This window comes from Pecten maximus, chromosome 2 (genome assembly GCF_902652985.1).
Source record: "Pecten maximus chromosome 2, xPecMax1.1, whole genome shotgun sequence".
In the NCBI taxonomy this organism is placed as follows: Eukaryota; Metazoa; Mollusca; class Bivalvia; order Pectinida; family Pectinidae; genus Pecten; species Pecten maximus.
The window spans coordinates 22,179,326-22,203,922 of NC_047016.1; the positions used below are offsets into that span (position 1 = coordinate 22,179,326).

Below are 24,597 nucleotides of genomic sequence, written 5' to 3' on the forward strand. Positions count from 1 at the left end.
CTCCTAAATCTTCTAAATATAATAATATGTATGATATAGTTAATTATTCGTTCTTTAAATGAAACTTAGCTCTGCAGTATGTACTCAGTATCTATATTTTCTCTGTACAAACCTTCAATAGTATTAAATGTATACGCTGACATAGTTTCAATAGTAGCTGTCATTAAGCTATTATTTATCAGTCATTACCATAAAGTGATAGTACCCCAATCAGATTGCTTTTCTCAAAATTAGTTTCACAAACACACGTGTTAACATGCATTAATCAAAATTATGTAGCTTTAAAATGTTTTTACATTGTTCACATTGTTTAAAAAAGCGAGGCTTCTTTTTTGTTTGTGTTGGGTTTTTTTTTGGGGGGGGGGGGGGGGGGGGGGGGCGGGGGGTATTGTTTTTTCGGCTGAAAGAAAAAATTCTAGACTGTCGGATATTTTATAATACAAATTCTTATAATCATTCTAAAGCACTGATTTGTTTACAAAAAAATGCGCATTTGAAGCGTACAATATTGAAAAAATCAGTCCGTGATCTGTTTTTTTACTGACATTAAAAAACAAAACAAAAAAAGAGAGGAAAAGCTAATTAGTGACGTCAGAGCGTTCTTAATTTAGTTCACGTGAGCTTTAGGTGAAAATTATAACTTTTTGAAGAACCCTTCCAGATTCTGCCTTCTTTTGATATAACCGTAAATGGATCTACTTATCTTCTGAATTTTAAACAAAAGAACAAAAGGCTTGTTTGTTGATCATGTAATCATGTATCGTCAGGTGTGTAAGGACTGCCATGTTAGTTGAACCATATCACACCGTAATAATAACATTTATTAGCACTGACATACTCTCCATAATGTGCATGGGTTTGTGGTATCTGCCTGCGTGAAAGTGAAGTATGTGTGTGCATGTGTGTGTATGCTAAAGTGTTTGTCAGAGTACGTGCCTGCATTGTTGTGAAGATATGCGAGTGTCGATGTGAGGGAGTGTTCGTGCTTGGTTGTGAGGGTATGTGTGTGTGGATGTGAGGGTATGTGTGTGTGGATGTGAGAGTATGTGTGTGTGGATGTGAGGGTATGTTCATGAGTGGTTGTGAGGGAATGTGTGTGTGGATGTGAGGGTATGTGAGTGTCGATGTGAGCGTATGTTCATGCGTGGTTGTGAGGGTATGTGTGTGTGGATGTGAGGGTATGTGTGTGTGGATGTGAGGGTATGTTCATGCGTGGTTGTGAGGGTTTTGTGTGTGGATGTGAGGGTATGTGTGTGTGGTTGTGAGGGTATGTGTGTGTGGATGTGGGGGTATGTTCATGAGTGGTTGTGAGGGTTTTGTGTGTGGATGTGAGGGTATGTGTGTGTGGATGTGAGGGTTTGTGTGTGTGGATGTGAGGGTATGTGTGTGTGGATGTGAGGATATGTGTGTGTGGATCTGAGGGCATGTTCATGCGTGGTTGTGAAGGAATGTGCATGTGTTTGTGTGTGACGGTATGTGTATGCATAGGGGGATGCGGATACCGCTATTTGACATTTGCTAACCTTTTATGTATTCAAGAAAAGTATATAAAATTCAAGCACCACGGACTTGTATCACAGTTATGTTGGGCCTCATTTCGATGTCCTAGAGACAACCGATATATCAATTGTATAAATGTTGATAAAAAGGGTGAAAATAATACAAACAATTTAAGTTTACACTTTCAAATTTCGCTTGATCATAATATATATACATGTATACATAATATACATTTCAAAGGTGAACACTTTCATTGGAAAATGTCAAATGCAGACGGTGTTTAAGTTATCCTAAAATTACTCGTCACTAATGACGGAGTCATTATTGTTAACTTTAGACGGTAAATAATGATATATAGTGAATGTAATATATATATAACACTCTCATTAGACCAACGATACGTCAGAGTTAAACAACAACATTTACTAATTAGCCTTGCAACGAATACATATATAAGGCACGTGAGGGCGGCTAACACATGTATAAACAATGAAGCATAAAAGACAATATGACATAACGCATCCTGTTTAAATATGACGTATTTCCAGGGCTACATGGCGGGTTATGGTAGGGCTGTTCCACTGTGGCGATTCTGTCCATTGTCCACACCGAGTTGGGACATGTTGATACTTAGAACACTGTCTCTAAACGCTAGATTGTCGTTTCCTATATATTTTCCCATCTGCATACGTTTTTCATTTCGTTCTTCCATCTTCCGTAGGTAAGAACGGTTCATGTAATTCATTTTGTCAGCAAGAAAAATTACCTTGAAATGAAACAAGAATAAAGTGATATTTATAATGAATAAAATGATATTAATAATGAGTGCAATGACATTTATAATGAGTACAATGATAGTTATAAAATTTATAACGAGTTAAATTATTTTTGAAATGGGTAAAATTGTATATCTATAATGAGTCGAAAGATATTTATAACGAGTTCAATTATCTTGATAAAGGATTAATAAAATCAATCTTGTCGTTTAGCAGTTTAAACGCAATTTATGTAGCAAAGAAAATCCAATTCGCAAGAAAAACGATATGTTGCCAATTAGTGTTTGTCCCTTTTGACAGATACTGTTCATACGGTAATGACTGTATTATTGAGTAATGTTCGTGACCATCAATGTCATTCTTACTGTTAGAAGGCAACCTAATGATCCAACGATCGCTCCACCAATGACGTCACCGGGATGATGACGGTAGTCTTGGAGACGTGATGCACAAATGAAAACACCTAGTATGATGACAAGTGTCTGCAGTAGAGGTCGCAGGAGTCGAACCCATTTAAGAAGTAGTCTAAATTGTAGGTATACCTGTCAGTAAAACGCTCAGGGTCAGAAAGAGACAATACAAATTGGTCCGAGAAACTATGGTTTTAGTAGTCAGATATTAATCAGATGTTACGAAAACTGCAGCTACGTTGAAAATGTCTACCCTCCCGGTTTCATAAAGGTTTCTTAATTTTCATTTTTTCCCCTAAGGAAAATATTATTAGTTTTAACAAAACTAATCTTATTTAAGTAACATTTTGGAAATTTTGAATTAAAGGACTTCCTTAAGTTGTTGAATCGGGTTCTGGAAATAGATAATGACTCAATTTTATTAATTCATTAATTGTATTTATCAATGACTCACTTGTATTACTATAATACCAGAGATACAACTAAACTATCTACATTTAGAATGTGTGTAGCTTACTCAAATACACCTTGGTTATCTTATCAAAATAAACACATATCTTGTTTTCAACGAACCGTGGTTATCTAGATAACGCAGAGCTAGGAGATCATCATACTAAAATCTAATAATGACAGTTTACGGATTAGATTTATAACATAAATACCACTCCCTTTCTAGGTACTATCATAATGTCGGTTGTCAGTATTCTCGGCTTGTTACATTTATGTCATATCCAACATAATTATATGAGAGTCATTATACCATACAACAATAATACCTTCTCCAGAAAACATTCTCTTCAGCACAAAATACTCTATCCACCACTATCCACCACAACACCATATCCGACATCAAAAAGTCCTTTTCACCACTAAAAAACACTATCCATCTCAACAGCACCATTTCCAACAGAAAACAAAAACAAAAACAACAACAAACATTCTGCTCACCGCGACAGCACCCTCGCAACCACATCAGTACCCTCCTGAAGAACTCAATCACCACCATACGAACTACTTACACTATTACGGTGGTTTTTTCATCAAAATAAAACATTATTGTCTCATTTAAATCAAACAGTATTATCTTATTAAAATAAAATATGATTATCTTATTGATTTAAAAGGAAATAACTCTAGCCTGCTAAAGCTAAAGTTTTACCGAGAGTTGTCTTTCCTATCACTAAAATTTCCTCCACTACTGCGAAAAACAGCTTTCTTTTACTTACCGCCAGAAATAACATGCCGTAGGCCGCAGATGCCGAATGTCCAGATGGGAAGGATTTTCTGAAGATGAAAGCAAGATATATTTCACCAGCATTATAGCCATGTTTATGTATCCTCCGGCAAAGTTCACTCTCTATTCGGATCCATCGCAAATCGATCACAAAGAAAATGTAACATTTTTGTTCTCATTTTTGTTGTATTACACGTCTTTACCCCTAGTCATATCTCTATCTGGTTATGTGATAAGTCTGACTATAATGAGAAGTTCTCAAACTATACTTATATTACAAATCAGTAACAAAGAACGATTAAGGTTGTGACAGTATTGCTGTGATAGTATTTGCTTACCAATTCATTACTAGAAACAATACGAGTTGTTTTTTGCACCATATTTCAAAATTTGGCCGAGTGCAAATACCTTGAGAAAAAGACAGCAATCTAACCACTGAGCCAATCTAACCACTATGTTCCATAAAAGGGCATTCCTTCGTTCGCACATCAGAAACACGCACAATTTCCATTGATGAAATATATATCAGAACGATGATTATACGAGTGTTTGTGCCTAAAAGTAATGAAATTAACGCCTAAATGTACGTGAAAAAGGTGTATCGTATACGGGTCGAATTAAGAATTTTTAGGACTTAATATCTTCAGAGTAAAACTGTCTTATCAATGTAAAATTTATAACCTTTGCTATTAGGGAAAAAATACATATTTTCCAGTAAGTTTAATTTTGACGACCTAAACTTCATTCAAACTAAGGAATATTCCTTTAATCACTATTTTAATTAAATGTGAAGTGTTAACAACGCATGCGCGTTATTTAGTATAAGTGGATTACCTTAGATCAGCTAATACTTCCTCGTCCGTCTCGTTACAATGGAACTCTCTAATGAAGCCTTGTGTACAGTCAATGGCTGTAAAGTTAGGTCTACACACGGCGATGAAGTTAGGTCTGAGGCGTCCGAAGAACAGCTTAAGCATTTCTACAACCAGTATGGTGCCTGTGCCGCCGAAGAGATATGATCCGACAGTTCTGTAGAGGTTTTTGACGTACACCCATAGAGTCCCACTCAAGTCGGAACAACTGCCGTTATGACAGGCGTAAAATAACTCAACGATGATCACCTATAGCAGAAAGAAAAAGTGAAATTTCTATAAAATGATAACCTGTTACAGAAACCACATGTTATATATCTAAACAATACGAACTAAGAGTGAAGAAACATCCTGTAACACTAAGACTGCTGTTTGAGAATGATTTTAGTCAAAAATATATATATACATATACCTCCAATAATCTGTTATTAATTCAATTAACAAATTTAAATTAACTGTATATGAAGGACTGGCTTATTTTATTCGTTCCAATGACGTTGGACGCTGTCATGGTATACATTGTTATTATACTGTGTTGGTGCTTGCCAGTCTATGTCGAATAAAGAGGGAAAGGATAACCTACCATAAATATATCAGGATAGTTTATAACTAAGACAGTGGTTGAGACATTTCTCATGACCTTCAATAACACAGTCATAAAATGATCTCTACTTAGGAAAATAAAACGCTATGAGTAGAAAATTGAAATGAGAAAATAAAAAAATAAATAAATAAAACAGGCCCATTAAAGATTGTACAAAAGACATAGTATATATAATATATAAGTACCTTTCAAAACAAAATGAGAATATATATTGTAGAGCCATACAACTAGTTCGTCCTTCTAGTACTCGACAGTGATGCTAAGTGCCCAAAGTGTTGGTGATGGCGGAAAAACAAAAATCTCAAAAAAATCAAAAACTATAATTCATTATTTGATAATTGTCAACGAATTTCATAATTTTCAACATTTCATTTTTAAATTACATTTATTAAATGTGTATACTGAACCGCGTCATTGTTTGAATGAGTTAACATTTGACAAGCAGGTTACAATAAATCTTAGGGACTTGGAAATTTACCAGCTTTATATATAACACGTGCAAATATTCATACAAAAGAGTAACTTCTTTCTTATTAACGCTGATTGCCACAGGCAAGATAACAGGAAAGGCTAAAACTTTGACCCGAGGATAACATACCTTAACTTTATAGCCGGAGGGGAAGGTTAACACGTGACTGGAACACGAAGGACAAAATAAAATATTTTTTTAAAAACAATAATATGTTGCATGTTCCCTTGTGAGACAGTAAACTAAGAGTAGTAAGAGTCTGTGCACAAACGGATCAGGCCTTAACTGAGGCAGACGACGGAATGTATAGGCGAGTCTCCAGGCCTTAACTGAGGCAGACGACGGAATGTATAGGCGATATCCAGGCCTTAACTGAGGCAGACGACGGAATGTATAGGCGATATCCAGGCCTTAACTGAGGCAGACGACGGAATGTATAGGCGAGTCTCCAGGCCTTAACTGAGGCAGACGACGGAATGTATAGGCGATACCCAGGCCTTAACTGAGGCAGACGACGGAATGTATAGGCGATACCCAGGCCTTAACTGAGGCAGACGACGGAATGTATAGGCGATATCCAGGCCTTAACTGAGGCAGACGACGGAATGTATAGGCGATACTCAGGCCTTAACTGAGGCAGACGACGGAATGTATAGGCGATACCCAGGCCTTAACTGAGGCAGACGACGGAATGTATAGGCGATACCCAGGCCTTAACTGAGGCAGACGACGGAATGTATAGGCGATACCCAGGCCTTAACTGAGGCAGACGACGGAATGTATAGGCGAGTCTCCAGGCCTTAACTGAGGCAGACGACGGAATGTATAGGCGATACCCAGGCCTTAACTGAGGCAGACGACGGAATGTATAGGCGATACCCAGGCCTTAACTGAGGCAGACGACGGAATGTATAGGCGATACCCAGGCCTTAACTGAGGCAGACGACGGAATGTATAGGCGATACCCAGGCCTTAACTGAGGCAGACGACGGAATGTATAGGCGATACCCAGGCCTTAACTGAGGCAGACGACGGAATGTATAGGCGATACTCCAGGCCTTAACTGAGGCAGACGACGGAATGTATAGGCGATACCCAGGCCTTAACTGAGGCAGACGACGGAATGTATAGGCGAGTCTCCAGGCCTTAACTGAGGCAGACGACGGAATGTATAGGCGATACCCAGGCCTTAACTGAGGCAGACGACGGAATGTATAGGCGAGTCTCCAGGCCTTAACTGAGGCAGACGACGGAATGTATAGGCGAGTACTCCAGGCCTTAACTGAGGCAGACGACGGAATGTATAGGCGATACCCAGGCCTTAACTGAGGCAGACGACGGAATGTATAGGCGATACCCAGGCCTTAACTGAGGCAGACGACGGAATGTATAGGCGAGTCTCCAGGCCTTAACTGAGGCAGACGACGGAATGTATAGGCGATACCCAGGCCTTAACTGAGGCAGACGACGGAATGTATAGGCGATACCCAGGCCTTAACTGAGGCAGACGACGGAATGTATAGGCGATACCCAGGCCTTAACTGAGGCAGACGACGGAATGTATAGGCGAGTCTCCAGGCCTTAACTGAGGCAGACGACGGAATGTATAGGCGAGTCTCCAGGCCTTAACTGAGGCAGACGACGGAATGTATAGGCGATACCCAGGCTTTAACTGAGGCAGACGACGGAATGTATAGGCGATACCCAGGCCTTAACTGAGGCAGACGACGGAATGTATAGGCGAGTCTCCAGGCCTTAACTGAGGCAGACGACGGAATGTATAGGCGAGTCTCCAGGCCTTAACTGAGGCAGACGACGGAATGTATAGGCGAGTCTCCAGGCCTTAACTGAGGCAGACGACGGAATGTATAGGCGATACCCAGGCCTTAACTGAGGCAGACGACGGAATGTATAGGCGATACCCAGGCCTTAACTGAGGCAGACGACGGAATGTATAGGCGAGTCTCCAGGCCTTAACTGAGGCAGACGACGGAATGTATAGGCGAGTCTCCAGGCCTTAACTGAGGCAGACGACGGAATGTATAGGCGAGTCTCCAGGCCTTAACTGAGGCAGACGACGGAATGTATAGGCGAGTCTCCAGGCCTTAACTGAGGCAGACGACGGAATGTATAGGCGAGTCTCCAGGCCTTAACTGAGGCAGACGACGGAATGTATAGGCGAGTCTCCAGGCCTTAACTGAGGCAGACGACGGAATGTATAGGCGATACCCAGGCCTTAACTGAGGCAGACGACGGAATGTATAGGCGATACCCAGGCCTTAACTGAGGCAGACGACGGAATGTATAGGCGATACCCAGGCCTTAACTGAGGCAGACGACGGAATGTATAGGCGAGTCTCCAGGCCTTAACTGAGGCAGACGACGGAATGTATAGGCGAGTCTCCAGGCCTTAACTGAGGCAGACGACGGAATGTATAGGCGAGTCTCCAGGCCTTAACTGAGGCAGACGACGGAATGTATAGGCGATACCCAGGCCTTAACTGAGGCAGACGACGGAATGTATAGGCGAGTCTCCAGAACATTTAAAGCTAAGCACTAGCTAAAAGTAGCATGGAATCTAAGACTACTGGTGGAAGCTTAAAGTATGGGAAAGAATCATGGGACAGATACCCAAGTTACCAAAATGGTTGTAACTGTCAAAACGTTTTAGAAATCCAAAGTAGCTTTGGTGGCGCAACAATATCACTTAAAATCTATAGATTGGCAACGTGCTTGGTATGGACGACATTTATCAACGTTTTATCCCACTGAACTTACAGAATAACTATAAAATTCGCTACTGAAATAAATATGGCAAACATGATTTCGGGATTTCGTTAGATTTAATATTGACCACATGTACACCTGCGGTAACTAATTTATGATCAGGTATGCATCACATAGTAAATGATTTATGTAGATTGATCTTTGGTTTGTCTTTTTACACTTCAAATCCTAGCAATATAATTCATCATAAATATAATGTCCCTTAATGGTTGTTCTGCATGTCTTACATCACAAAATTAGAAAGATGTTAAAAAACCTCTATACAAGACGGAAAAACCAAATGTCTTTATAAATAACTATTCATATGATCGAATTTATTCGTGAAAATATCAATATTCTATCATATAGGCTATAGATATTCGTCTTGGAACCCTATAACAATCTCTTCTTCTTCTAGGTAGCAACTTTTTTAGGCCCTAAGTGTCACTGACGAGTCCTACAAGGACGTAGCAGCTGTATGATACAATATATTTCATTTTCGGTCCTTTTGTGTCTGATACTATCATTTTGTTTTTGTTTTTATTTGTGTCTTTTGTACAATCATTTGTTCTGTATTGATGTGTATTTATCTCTGACAGGTGAACAAAGAAGCATGTACAACCAGCTTACAGCCGGACTACATCCTCCATTACTACTCACGGCTGCCGGGAAGATGAGGAGAGACATGGCGATGATGGTGCCGTCATCTATCGACTCCTCCACTATGGGGTACATTAGACTCTGGTCATCACAGTAAAACCCTCTCTCGTACGGTCGGATCACAGGGATCTTATCGAACACCAGCAGGAAGGTGAAGGCTGTTGCTACAACACAGACAAGTTATCTCACATTTTTGCTGAAACGAAACATATACAAACTTGAACACACGTTTTCTCCATGGCACTCTATACAATACGCAACAAATAAAATGCTAATCGTAAACTATATGATGTTTTCGGTTGTTATTTAAGCGCATACGGTAAAGAAATGCATTTGGTGCCAGGGGAAACCCATGCTATCCTCTTCCAGACGTTGCCATGTGGCTTGTGTATTTCATAAAGCATTTTGACTACTAAAACCAGGTGAATTATCTTCATAAATAAGAGATGAGTTATATTCAACCCTACATACTACCCACCTGTAATAAAAACACACCAGAATTTCAATTTAATGTACCTGATCCCAATTCCATCAACCTTCCCTATCAGATTGTAATTCGTTAACATAATCCATAATAGGAGAGCGTTATAAAATGTCAGGAAAGTTCCTTTACTAAGATTTTTTAAAAAGTAAATTAAATCATGCTTTCCTAGAAAAAATATGTTAAATGGAACGCCGGTGAAACTTGGGCCTGATTTGCATATCTTAAGTTAATGAGTCAAACATTTGCTTTTCTTTAGATAATGAGTCAACATTTGCCTTTCTTAAGATGATGAGTAAAACATTTGCCTTTCTTAAGATAATGAGTCAAACATTTGCCTTTCTTAAGATAGTGAGTCAAACATTTGCCTTTCTTAAGATAATGAGTCAAACATTTGCAAATGTTTTTTTTATGGTGCCTGTAGTAAAACAGTATTCTAGTTTATTGCGTGACAAAACATTTAAATGCTGTAATCTAAAAATGTGTACATAGGTCTAATCGGAGATTTCGAACTTAGTCACGTCCTGTAATGTCGTGGACATCCGAGTGAGGCGTCAGAGATATTCATTACGTCTACAATATACACAATGTCATTATTATCTGACGTCTATGAGAGTCTGTCAGGAGTAAGGTGTAATAAGGGAAAGGACGACGAGAGAGATAAGGAAGTAGGCGACTAGTGGGATAAGGGAGTGGATGACGAGTGGGATAAGGGAGAGGACGACGAGTGGGATAAGGGAGTGGACGACAAGTGGGATAAGGGAGTGGACGACAAGTGGGATAAGGGAGTGGACGACAAGTGGGATAAGGGAGTGGACGACTAGTGGGATAAGGGAGAGGACGACGAGTGGGATAAGGGAGTGGACGACGAGTGGGTTAAGGGAGTGGACGACGAGTGGGTTAAGGGAGTGGACGACTGGTGTGATAAGGGAGTGGACGACGAGTGGGATAAGGGAGAGGACGACGGGTGGGATAAGGGAGTGGACGACAAGTGGGATAAGGGAGTGGACGACGAGTGGGATAAGGGAGAGGACGACGAGAGGAATAAGGGAGTGGATGACGAGTGGGATAAGGGAGTGGATGTCGAGTGGGATAAGGGAGAGGACGACGAGTGGGATAAGGGAGAGGACGACGGGTGGGATAAGGGAGAGGACGACGAGTTGGATAGGGGAGAGGACGTCGAGTGGGATAAGGGAGAGGACGACGAGTGGGATAAGGGAGAGGACGACGAGTGGGTAAGGGAGAGGACGTCGAGTGGGATAAGGGAGAGGACGACGAGTGGGATAAGGGAGAGTACGTCGAGTGGGATAAGGGAGAGGGCGACGAGTGGGATAAGGGAGAGGACGACGAGTGGGATAAGGGAGAGGACGACGAGTGGGATAAGGGAGAGGACGACGGGTGGGATAAGGGAGAGGACGACGAGTGGGATAAGGGAGAGGACGTCGAGTGGGATAAGGGAGAGGACGACGAGTGGGTAAGGGAGAGGACGTCGAGTGGGATAAGGGAGAGGACGACGAGTGGGATAAGGGAGAGTACGTCGAGTGGGATAAGGGAGAGGACGACGAGTGGGATAAGGGCCAGGTTTGATAATGTTTCAACATTTACGGTGATTATTACGTCGGCGGACGAAGAAGGTTATCACAACACTAAGAATGTAAACACAGAGACACCAATCGTTATTGGTTTCTACTCTTAGAGAACGCAGCTGAACAAAGGACACAAAAAGCCAAACCCTCCCCTCTAAGGAAAATATCGTGATCTTTAATGTTGTTTGCGAAACGATCCCTATGCTCAGTTAGAGAAACAAATTGAGGAATGTATGGAAGTGACAAAGTAGATACCATTGATTCAAAGTGTATGCATGTTCAACAGGTTGATACGATGCTCTATGTTTGCAATCTCATGTATGTGTTCAATAAGATTTCCGTAAATGTATTTGAGGGTTGGTCACGTGACGTATTGGATAACGGACACAGTCTCTTTAATATATATTTATACTACAAATCGGCCTGTCAGTAGTGCTTTATACAGCTGACGAAAAACATTAAAAAACGTAAATCTAACGTTTTGATAAAACAAGGGGAAAATATGAAGAACATATAGATTTGCATGGAAAATGTTGAAAATGTACAATGATAGGACCAGGTGTTCCGATAGGGTAAACGTCTTCTGTTTCTTTGTCTAATCCGGATAAATTCATATCTTCTAAAGGGGAACACAGGTGATGACAACGGAACCACTAGGCATATCACCAGCCTCAAACACAGGTGATGACAACGTAACCACTAGGCATATCACCAGCCTCAAACACAGGTGATGACAACGGAACCACTAGGCATATCACCAGCCTAAAACTCAGGTGATGACAACGGAACCACTAGGCATATCTCTAGCGTCAAACACCTCTGGCTACATAAAGGTAACCTTTCTCCAAATGAGATCATAATATTGACCATGAAATTTTAATCCTTAAATTCCATCACCAGTCATCTGTCGCAAAGGATCATAAGAATTGGGACACGTAAACGCCCCATGCAGGGACGCGTGAAACTTCTTTATGATTTTGAAATATATATAGATATATTGACATGCCCTACATCATTTTATGTTGTAGAAGTTTTAGAAAGTACAGGCACGTTGTATACATGCTAATCAAACCATTACATACCAAAACCTTATATAAGTGTAAAAATATCGTTCACTCAAGGATTGAATGTCTTCATGCACCATAACCCCTATAACTATAAGTAGTGCATGCAGTGTTACTACAGTAGACTGTAAACACTGCTGAACAAAACGCGTTCCTTTTTTACTGCCGTCATAAACAAGCCATGCAACATACATTTCATCTTGATAAATTCAAAAGGTCGTTCGCCACACACTGGCATACTTAATATGTTGAATAAATGCAACTTTTAATACTAATAATAATCTAACGATATCATTACAAAATAGAACAAAAATGAAAAAAAGGACAAGCACAATAAAGGTAGCAGCTATTAGCGATGTAAAGAGCTGTAAGGAGAGGGCGGATGACATTTAATGTTATCCCTGATTGGACCTGGCCTGTTGGTGTCGTTACCCGCGATACATCACAGGTATGACTCCACTAAACTACGCTATTTATCGATCGTAAAAAGCAGTACCAATATTATAATGGACTGAAGCCTAAATGGTTACAGAGGCTGACCGGAAAGTAACCAGACTGTTATAGTCAATATGATGTACAGTGTCATATGACCGCCCCAGCTCTCCCTAGCGCAAAGCACCATGGGAAAACTAACCCAATCAAAAAGCGTCACACCTTGTGGTATTGTTCGGGTCGAACTATGTTAATGTAGACTTATTGATAACTATGTTAATGTAGACTTATTGATAACTATGTTAATGTAGACTTATTGATAACTATGTTTATGTAGACTTATTGATAACTATGTGTATGTAGACTTATTGATAACTATGTTAATGTAGACTAATTGATAACTATGTTTATGTAGACTTATTGATAACTATGTTAATGTAGACTAATTGATAACTATGTTAATGTAGACTAATTGATAACTATGTTTATGTAGACTTATTGATAACTATGTTAATGTAGACTAATTGATAACTATGTTAATGTAGACTAATTGATAACTATGTTAATGTAGACTTATTGATAACTATGTTAATGTAGACTTATTGATAACTATGTTAATGTAGACTAATTGATAACTATGTTAATGTAGACTTATTGATAACTATGTTTATGTAGACTTATTGATAACTATGTTAATGTAGACTAATTGATAACTATGTTAATGTAGACTAATTGATAACTATGTTAATGTAGACTAATTGATAACTATGTTAATGTAGACTAATTGATAACTATGTTAATGTAGACTAATTGATAACTATGTTAATGTAGACTAATTGATAACTATGTTAATGTAGACTAATTGATAACTATGTTAATGTAGACTAATTGATAACTATGTTAATGTAGACTTATTGATAACTATGTTAATGTAGACTAATTGATAACTATGTTAATGTAGACTAATTGATAACTATGTTAATGTAGACTTATTGATAACTATGTTAATGTAGACTAATTGATAACTATGTTAATGTAGACTTATTGATAACTATGTTAATGTAGACTTATTGATAACTATGAAAAAAGGGTACATCAATATCGGTGTTTAATCAGAGAAATTCTGATAACATTGTTCATTGGTGATTAACTTTAACAGGAATGAATAAAAGACATTTTTTCAAAGTAGCATTATATTCTTATGGACGAACCCTGTTTTTTGTTTGTTTGGTTTTTCCAATTTTAGATTTGTGTGAGGGTGTGTGTATTTACGTTCGCTTCAATTCATTTAAAAGTACTACTATATATCAGACAAGGTTTCTTCTCACCTCCAAGGAAGACTGATATCTTATGTAAACATATTTCCGTGAATGTTGATATTTATAGTAAATATTTCGCGAACCACTTTTCATTGGGTCGACATCTAAACACATTTACTGTATCTTGATAAATTGCTAATATGTATCTTGGATAATTATTGGCCTTGTTTTTAGCGTGTAGTTTGCGAATCTGTTGATTTTGGCAAAACATGCGAAAAAGAACATGTTTCTGAAGAACATATATGCATGTAGCTCGTGTAGCTCACAAAACAACGATCCCATTTTGTGATTAAAATGGCGGTTGTGAATAATATCACACAAGTATAGCACATCTAGAGGTGTTTTAAACATCAACAATGTTATATAAGGTCCTCTGGGATAGAGCAAGTAAAATGTTAGTATGGGAAAAAACAACAATTTAGTTTGAAGCAAAAAAGCAGATTCCTAAAAGAAGGCCCCAAACCAATTGTCTTGTAAACAGTCTTCTTACACAGTTATGAAGTCTTAGTGGTAGCCAACCGTAGTGTTGTAACAATTGATATAGCTCCAAATATGTCATAGCTGTGTATTTATAAATAAAGTCAATGTGTACGCTTTAAAGAGACACAGCTGGTCAAACGTATCCTATATACACTTCTAAGTATAACGACATGGTTGTTTAGTGCAAGATATTGGATCCACAACATATGTAGGGATAGGTTCCCATGAAACATGTATTTTTGACAATTTTGTCAAATTGCCAAACAGTTTAGAAAATTACATGACAAAGTCAAGGTCCTCGGTTAGACATGGTGCATATTAACGATTGATTAAGTTATTTCTGTGAGTTTGGCCTGAGAAGCGACGGACAGGTTTACATACAGTTCCAACCATTCTGATGTTTATATGACAGTTAGTTGTAGGATTAGCGCGCCTGTTAGGGAAGTCTCCTGCATGGTTTGACACGACACTATGAGTTCGTCACACAGTAACACAGTAAGGTATACATAGAAGCTTACTATACCTGCTGACAGCTCTCAATGCCAACACTGTCCAGTCTATATAAATTTATAAATATTTACATTAAAATATAGCACTTGAAAATATTCACGCCGCCGGATATAGCTGGAGACTAAAATCTGTATAAAAACTACTGTCTGCTCACTAATGTATGTATACTCATACTAGGACCAAGTGTCCCTTGTGTGGGACAAAACACTAATTTTGTTTACAAATTCACAAGATGTTCACGTCATTAACCCTGATGTTACATTTGCAGTTTGATCACGTTCTGGTAGAGCTATATATTACGACGGCATTCAATGTATATTGCATACAGATGCAAATGGTGTATCTATCCCTTATACAGTTGTTGTATAATATATTATACTATACCTTAAAATGTATGTGTTATAGAAAGAAGTATAGAATATCTAAGAAGTATATGATACTAGAAAAATGAACACATGTTTACAGTAATGTATATATCATATATAATACTAGACCTTACAATGTACACCTGTATACAGTAATGTATATATCATATATAATACTAGACCTTACAACGTACACCTGTATACATTAATGTATATATCATATATAATACTAGACCTTACAATGTACACCTGTATACAGTAATGTATATATCATATATAATACTGGACCTTACAACGTACACATGTATACAGTAATGTATATATCATATATAATACTAGACCTTACAATGTATACCTGTATACAGTAATGTATATATCATATATAATACTAGACCTTACAATGTATACCTGTATACAGTAATGTATATATCATATATAATACTAGACCTTACAATGTACACCTGTATACAGTAATGTATATATCATATATAATACTGGACCTTACAATGTACACATGTATACAGTAATGTATATATCATATATAATACTAGACCTTACAACGTACACCTGTATACAGTAATGTATATATCATATATAATAATGAACCTTACAATGTACACCTGTATACAGTAATGTATATATCATATATAATACTAGATCTTACAATGTACACCTGTATACAGTAATGTATATATCATATATAATAATGAACCTTACAATGTATACCTGTATACAGTAATGTATATATCATATATAATACTAGACCTTACAAAGTACACCTGTATACAGTAATGTATATATCATATATAATAATGAACCTTACAATGTATACCTGTATACAGTAATGTATATATCATATATAATACTAGACCTTACAAAGTACACCTGTATACAGTAATGTATATATCATATATAATACTAGACCTTACAATGTACACCTGTATACAGTAATGTATATATCATATATAATACTAGACCTTACAATGTACACCTGTCAGTAATGTATATATCATATATAATACTGGACCTTACAGTGTACACCTGTATACAGTAATGTATATATCATATATAATACTGGACCTTACAATGTATACCTGTATACAGTAATGTATATATCATATATAATACTAGACCTTACACTGTACACCTGTCAGTAATGTATATATCATATATAATAATGAACCTTACAATGTACACCTGTCAGTACTGTATATATCATATATAATACTAGACCTTACACTGTACACCTGTCAGTAATGTATATATCATATATAATACTGGACCTTACAGTGTACACCTGTATACAGTAATGTATATATCATATATAATACTGGACCTTACAATGTATACCTGTATACAGTAATGTATATATCATATATAATACTAGACCTTACACTGTACACCTGTCAGTAATGTATATATCATATATAATACTGGACCTTACAATGTATACCTGTATACAGTAATGTATATATCATATATAATACTACACCTTACAATGTATACCTGTATACAGTAATGTATATATCATATATAATACTACACCTTACAATGTACACCTGTATACAGTAATGTATATATCATATATAATACTGGACCTTACAATGTACACCTGTATACAGTAATGTATATATCATATATAATACCGGACCTTACAATGTACACCTGTATACAGTAATGTATATATCATATATAATACTACACCTTACAATGTATACCTGTATACAGTAATGTATATATCATATATAATACCGGACCTTACAATGTTCACCTGTATACAGTAATGTATATATCATATATAATACTAGACCTTACATATACACCTGTCAGTACTGTATATATCATATATAATACTGGACCTTACAATGTACACCTGTATACAGTAATGTATATATCATATATAATACTGGACCTTACAGTGTACACCTGTATACAGTAATGTATATATCATATATAATACTAGACCTTACACTGTACACCTACATACAGTAATGTATATATCATATATAATACTACACCTTACAATGTACACCTGTATACAGTAATGTATATATCATATATAATAATGAACCTTACAATGTACACCTGTATACAGTAATATATATATCATATATAATACTAGACCATACAATGTACACCTGTATACAGTAATGTATATATCATATATAATACTAGACCTTACAATGTACACCTACATACAGTAATGTATATATCATATATAATACTGGACCTTACAATGTACACCTGTATACAGTATTGTATATATCATATATAATACTGGACCTTACAATGTATACCTGTATACAGTAATGTATATATCATATATAATACTACACCTTACAATGTACACCTGTATACAGTAATGTATATATCATATATAATACCGGACCTTACAATGTACACCTGTATACAGTAATGTATATATCATATATAATACTGGACCTTACAATGTACACCTGTATACAGTAATGTATATATTATATATAATACCGGACCTTACAATGTACACCTGTATACAGTAATGTATATATCATATATAATACTAAACCATACAATGTACAACTGTATACAGTAATGTATATATCATATATAATAATGAACCTTACAATGTACACCTGTCAGTAATGTATATATCATATATAATACTGGACCTTACAATGTATACCTGTATACAGTAATGTATATATCATATATAATACTAGACCATACAATGTACACCTGTCAGTAATGCAGATATCATATATAATAATGAACCTTACAATGTATACCTGTATACAGTAATGTATATATCATATATAATACTAGACCTTACAATGTACACCTGTCAGTAATGTATATATCATATATAATACTAGACCTTACAATGTACACCTGTATACAGTAATGTATATATCATATATAATACTAGACCTTACAATGTATACCTGTATACAGTAATGTATATATCATATATAATACTGGACCTTACAATGTATACCTGTATACAGTAATGTATATATAATATATAATACTAGACCTTACAATGTACACCTGAGTATGATAATGTTATGTATTATTACTAGACCTTCCTCGGGAAAGTTGTATACAGGGATTTTATTCACGTTATAACGGAAATACATACTGTTCAGTTAATCCTGTATTTGGTCGGTATATAGGTGTATTTGCATACCAATGTATTCAGCGAGAGACATATTGATGAATGAAAACACCCCTCCAGCCATGTCTTGGCCAATTTTCACCTCTGTTGTTTGTCAACAAATAAGGGTAAATTTGAGCTGTTAAAGCGAGTGTATCGGTAAATCTATTACCCTTTAACTGTCTGGTCATTGTGTCTGTCGATCACCACCTGTCCGCGTGGACCATCCACATACAACTGTCGTGTTATCCGAGTATCATCTCACCTTCAGACAGACCAGTGAAACATTTAAAACTTGAATATGTTTGGTTTCCTCAAATCTGTGAATAGTTACAACAGTTTAGATATAACCTAGGCCACTGTGTTAACTTAATATATAACCTAGGCCACTGTGTTAACTTAATATATAACCTAGGCCACTGTGTTAACTTTATATATAACCTAGATCATCATGTTAACTTCACAGACAACGTAGACCGCCGTGTTAACTTCACATATAACCTAGACTATCGTGTTAACTTCATTTCTAACCTAGACCATCGTGTTAACATCACATAAAACCTAGACCACCGTGTTAACTTCACATATAACCTGGACCATCGTGTTAACTTCACATACAACCTAGACCATCGTGTTAACTTCATATATAACCTAGACCATCATGTTAACTTCATTTTTAACCTAGACCATCGTGTTAACTTCACATATAACCTGGACCATCGTGTTAACTTCACATATAACCTAGACCATCATGTTAACTTCACAGACAACGTAGACCATCATGTTAACTTCACATATAACCTGGACCATCGTGTTAACTTCACATACAACCTAGACCATCATGTTAACTTCACAGACAACGTAGACCGCCGTGTTAACTTCACATATAACCTGGACCATCGTGTTAACTTCACATACAACCTAGACCATCATGTTAACTTCACAGACAACGTAGACCGCCGTGTTAACTTCACATATAACCTGGACCATCGTGTTAACTTCACAGACAACGTAGACCGCCGTGTTAACTTCACATATAACCTAGACCATCATGTTAACTTCACATATAACCTGGACCATCATGTTAACTTCACAGACAACGTAGACCGCCGTGTTAACTTCACATATAACCTGGACCATCGTGTTAACTTCACAGACAACGTAGACCGCCGTGTTAACTTCACATATAACCTGGACCATCATGTTAACTTCACAGACAACGTAGACCGCCGTGTTAACTTCACATACAACCTAGACCATCATGTTAACTTCACAGACAACGTAGACCGCCGTGTTAACTTCACATATAACCTAGACCATCATGTTAACTTCACATATAACCTGGACCATCATGTTAACTTCACAGACAACGTAGACCGCCGTGTTAACTTCACATATAACCTAGACCATCATGTTAACTTCACAGACAACGTAGACCATCATGTTAACTTCACATATAACCTGGACCATCATGTTAACTTCACATATAACCTAGACCATCGTGTTAACTTCACATATAACCTGGACCATCATGTTAACTTCACATATAACCTGGACCATCATGTTAACTTCACATATAACCTAGACCATCATGTTAACTTCACATATAACCTGGACCATCATGTTAACTTCACATATAACCTGGACCATCATGTTAACTTCACAGACAACGTAGACCGCCGTGTTAACTTCACATATAACCTGGACCATCGTGTTAACTTCACATATAACCTGGACCATCGTGTTAACTTCACATACAACCTAGACCATCATGTTAACTTCACAGACAACGTAGACCGCCGTGTTAACTTCACATATAACCTGGACCATCGTGTTAACTTCACATATAACCTGGACCATCGTGTTAACTTCACATACAACCTAGACCATCATGTTAACTTCACAGACAACGTAGACCATCGTGTTAACTTCATATATAACCTAGACCATCGTGTTAACTTCACATACAACCTAGACCATCGTGTTAACTTCACATATAACCTAGACCATCGTGTTAACTTCACATATAACCTAGACCATCGTGTTAACTTCATATATAACCTAGACCATCATGTTAACTTCATTTTTAACCTAGACCATCGTGTTAACTTCATATACAACCTGGATCATCGTGTTAACTTCATATATAACCTGGACCATCGTGTTAACTTCACATATAACCTAAACAATCGTGTTAACTTCATTTCTAACCTCGACCACTGTTTTAACTTCACATATAACCTAGACCATCGTGTTAACTTCATATATAACCTAGACCATCGTGCTGACTTGACATATTTTATTCATACTGAACTAGATTACATAAGACCTGTTTGCTATTTTCTGTTTCAGCAGTTTATGCTTATTTTTTCGGTATCTTGTGACATTCTTGCGTGATATGTAAATGATTATTTTTAACTCATGTATTATTATACTATTTTTTATCTTTATATTACTTACATTAATTTGACACCGTACCTAAGCTTGAAACAAAATGAGTAAATGTTTTTGTCGCTTAGTTTCTTTTTATTTTGTGATAGTGGGTATCCTTCTTCGACATAAATGACCTCTTCCCTGATTTCTGGGCTGATTTCATCTAACGTGATGATATTCGTGATTGAGAACTTCAGAAAATACGTGTATTTGATAGTCATGACAAATACATCTGAATAAAAAAAACTGTACGACGAGTTTGGTGGATTATATATCTAACGCCTAACGATGTTCAGAATTAAAATTGAAACTTGTTCAGTTTGACGAAATTTTTGATATGATAACAGTGTTATGTCAATAAGGATTAGTGTGTATTGACATTAGCCGCTATAGGAAGAGCTTGATATCTCACACAGGAAAGTGTATGTTAGGAATAAACCAATATATACAGAGGTACAGGTGAGTGGAGCACTTTTTTTGTGGATCATTGGTGTAGTGTAGGATTAAGTCCGTGTTATACTAACTTTGTTACATAAAATGAAGGAGTAAGTACTCCTCACGAGAGCTAGAAGGACCCCCTCCAAACACGAGAGCTAGAAGGACCCCTCCAAACACTAGAACTAGAAGGACCCCTCCAAACACGAGAGCTAGAAGGACCCCTCCAAACACGAGAGCTAGAAGGACCCCTCCAAACACGAGAGCTAGAAGGAACTCCTCCAAACACGAGAGCTAGAAGGACCCCCTCCAAACACGAGAGCTAAAAGGAACTCCTCCAAACACGAGAGCTAGAAGGACCCCTCCAAACAGGAGAGCTAGAAGGACCCCTCCAAACACGAGAGCTAGAAGGACCCCTCCAAACACGAGAGCTAGAAGGAACTCCTCCAAACACGAGAGCTAAAAGGACCCCTCCAAACACGAGAGCTAAAAGGACCCCTCCAAACAGGAGAGCTAGAAGGACCCTCCAAACACGAGAGCTAAAAGGACCCCTCCAAACACGAGAGCTAAAAGGACCCCTCCAAACAGGAGAGCTAGAAGGACCCCTCCAAACACGAGAGCTAGAAGGAACTCCTCCCCTCAGGAAAGCTAGGGCACTCCATCCCTCAGGAAATATAGGAGGACACCCCTCCCTTCACGAGAGCTAGGAGGACCCCACCCCCACCCCCAACGGGAGCTTGAAAGACCCCCTCTCCTTACTAGAGCTAGGACACCCAACCCATACACTACGAGAGCTAGGAGGACGATGCAGTTTGCTATTCATTATTTGACATATATTGTATTGTAATAAGTATTCCACGCATTCCTCACACGTATACCTATTGTGTTATGTGGAGTAATTAGCGTGTAGTCATCTTAATAACATATCTCGCTGTATTCATCATAAAGGTCAGCGTACCTTAGGTCCGTCGTGGTCAGTGTACCAGTTTCCCACTCGCTATGTCACTACATTGTCAAGCTTTGTAAAGTCATCAAATTAACATATCTCATAACTATCATATCTCGGTGAGCATATGTAATAACACAAATTGCAATCAGATGAGTTTTCAGGTGAGAACAGGTGACCTGTACAGCTGTAGACACGTGTGCCATAAGTAAGGGTGATCCCGAGTGGGCCACACCAACACTTGTACATATATCTATTATGGTGTCTCAGCAGTTGAACTGATTCACTATCAACCTAATGAAATGCAATTTAAAAATATTAATATTTAATAGTGTTACTGTGTGAACTCAGTTATCTATAAGGCAATATAAGATAACAAAGATGAAACAGAGGTAATGCTTACCTGCCAAATATATGATTATGTCCGAGATGACTTTCCAGTAAACCTTCATGGCTCCAATTAATAAGATAACAAACTAATTAGACAATATGCAGGTAGATCGAGATAAACACACAGGTGTGTATTGCAGACGACACTGACTTAAGGCCGACTAGATACATTCAGGTAGCCAACTGACTTCCGTTTTTACCTGTATTGAGGTTAATCCTATATATACCTTCATACACAGGTAAAGCCCCATTGTGAGAGAGGTCCCACTATTCTCCTTATTCTAAGCCCTAAAATGAGGTCCGTAGGGAGTTTTAATTTACGAATTAAATGATTTAATCAGAATAAAACTATACTGAAATGAGTTATAAAATGTGTGATCAATCACTTACACATGTTTATATTACTTATACTATAAAATATAAGAGACTCAGGACACGAGTAAGACAATCAGAAAAGTTTCCGTGTATTGTGAATCCCTTCGTTGTCCTTTTGTGATGTCACGGGTGGGAATATTCTTCTCAGGTATCTAGAAAATCTTTAGAATGCACTGGATTTCTCTATAGAGGAGTGAAATTCAAGGATGTCTGCACACGTTGACTTTAAAAAAAGATTAACCTGCAGTTGTCTAAAGTAAAATGGTACCGGTAAACTTTGTCCTTTAAAAGTAAACGTTAGTGGGAAGGGTATCGGGGTGTCGGTAACATTATACTTTATTGAATGATGTCAATTTAACCAGATCTCAAGGAACTACACACTACAAACTCATAACCACACCCGACCCACACATAACCCCACCCGACCATTACATAACCCCACCCAACCAATACGTAACCCCACCCGACCATTACATAACCCCACCCAACCAATACGTAACCCCACCCGACCATTACATAACCCCACCCGACCATTACATAACCCCACCCGACCCACACATAACCCCACCCGACCCACATATAACCCCACCTAACCATTACATAACCCCACCCGACCATTACATAACCACACCTGACCATTACATAACCCCACCCAACCATTACATAACCACACCCGACCGACACATAACCCCACCCGACCATTACATAACCCCACCCAACCATTACATAACCACACCCGACCGACACATAACCACACCCGACCATTACATAACCACACCCAACCATTACATAACCCCACCCAACCATTACATAACCCCATCCGACCATTACATAACCCCACCCGACCATTACATAACCCCACCCGACCATTACATAACCCCTCCCGACCAATACGCAACCCCACCCAACCATTACATAACCCCACCCGACCATTACATAACCACACCCGACCATTACATAACCCCACCCGACCCACATATAACCACACCCGACCATTACATAACCACACCCGACCATTACATAACCACACCCGACCATTACATAACCACACCCAACCATTACATAACCCCACCCAACCATTACATAACCCCAACCGACCATTACATAACCACACCCGACCATTACATAACCCCACCCGACCCACACATAACCCCACCCGACCCACACATAACCCCACCCGACCCACACATAACCACACCCGACCCACACATAACCCCACCCAACCATTACATAACCACACCCGTCCATTACATAACCCCACCCGACCAACACATAACCCCACCCGACCCATACATAACCCCACCCGACCCACACATAACCCCACCCGACCCACACATAACCCCACCCGACCCAC

The 24,597-nt window shown here is 38.0% G+C and overlaps 1 protein-coding gene across 1 annotated transcript; it reads right to left on the bottom strand.

The window, feature by feature from the left end:
• Positions 1–372: 372 nt before the first annotated feature.
• LOC117321523 (phospholipid phosphatase 3-like) lies at positions 373–23,053 on the bottom strand. The gene is made up of 6 exons (XM_033875954.1): positions 22,882–23,053; positions 9,292–9,455; positions 4,755–5,041; positions 3,913–3,970; positions 2,642–2,818; positions 373–2,266 (listed from the first exon to the last, which is right to left on the bottom strand). The coding sequence occupies exons 1-6, from the start codon at positions 22,928–22,930 to the stop codon at positions 2,063–2,065; spliced, it is 939 nt and encodes a 312-aa protein (XP_033731845.1). The 5' UTR covers positions 22,931–23,053; the 3' UTR covers positions 373–2,062.
• Between the last annotated feature and the right edge of the window lie 1,544 nt (positions 23,054–24,597).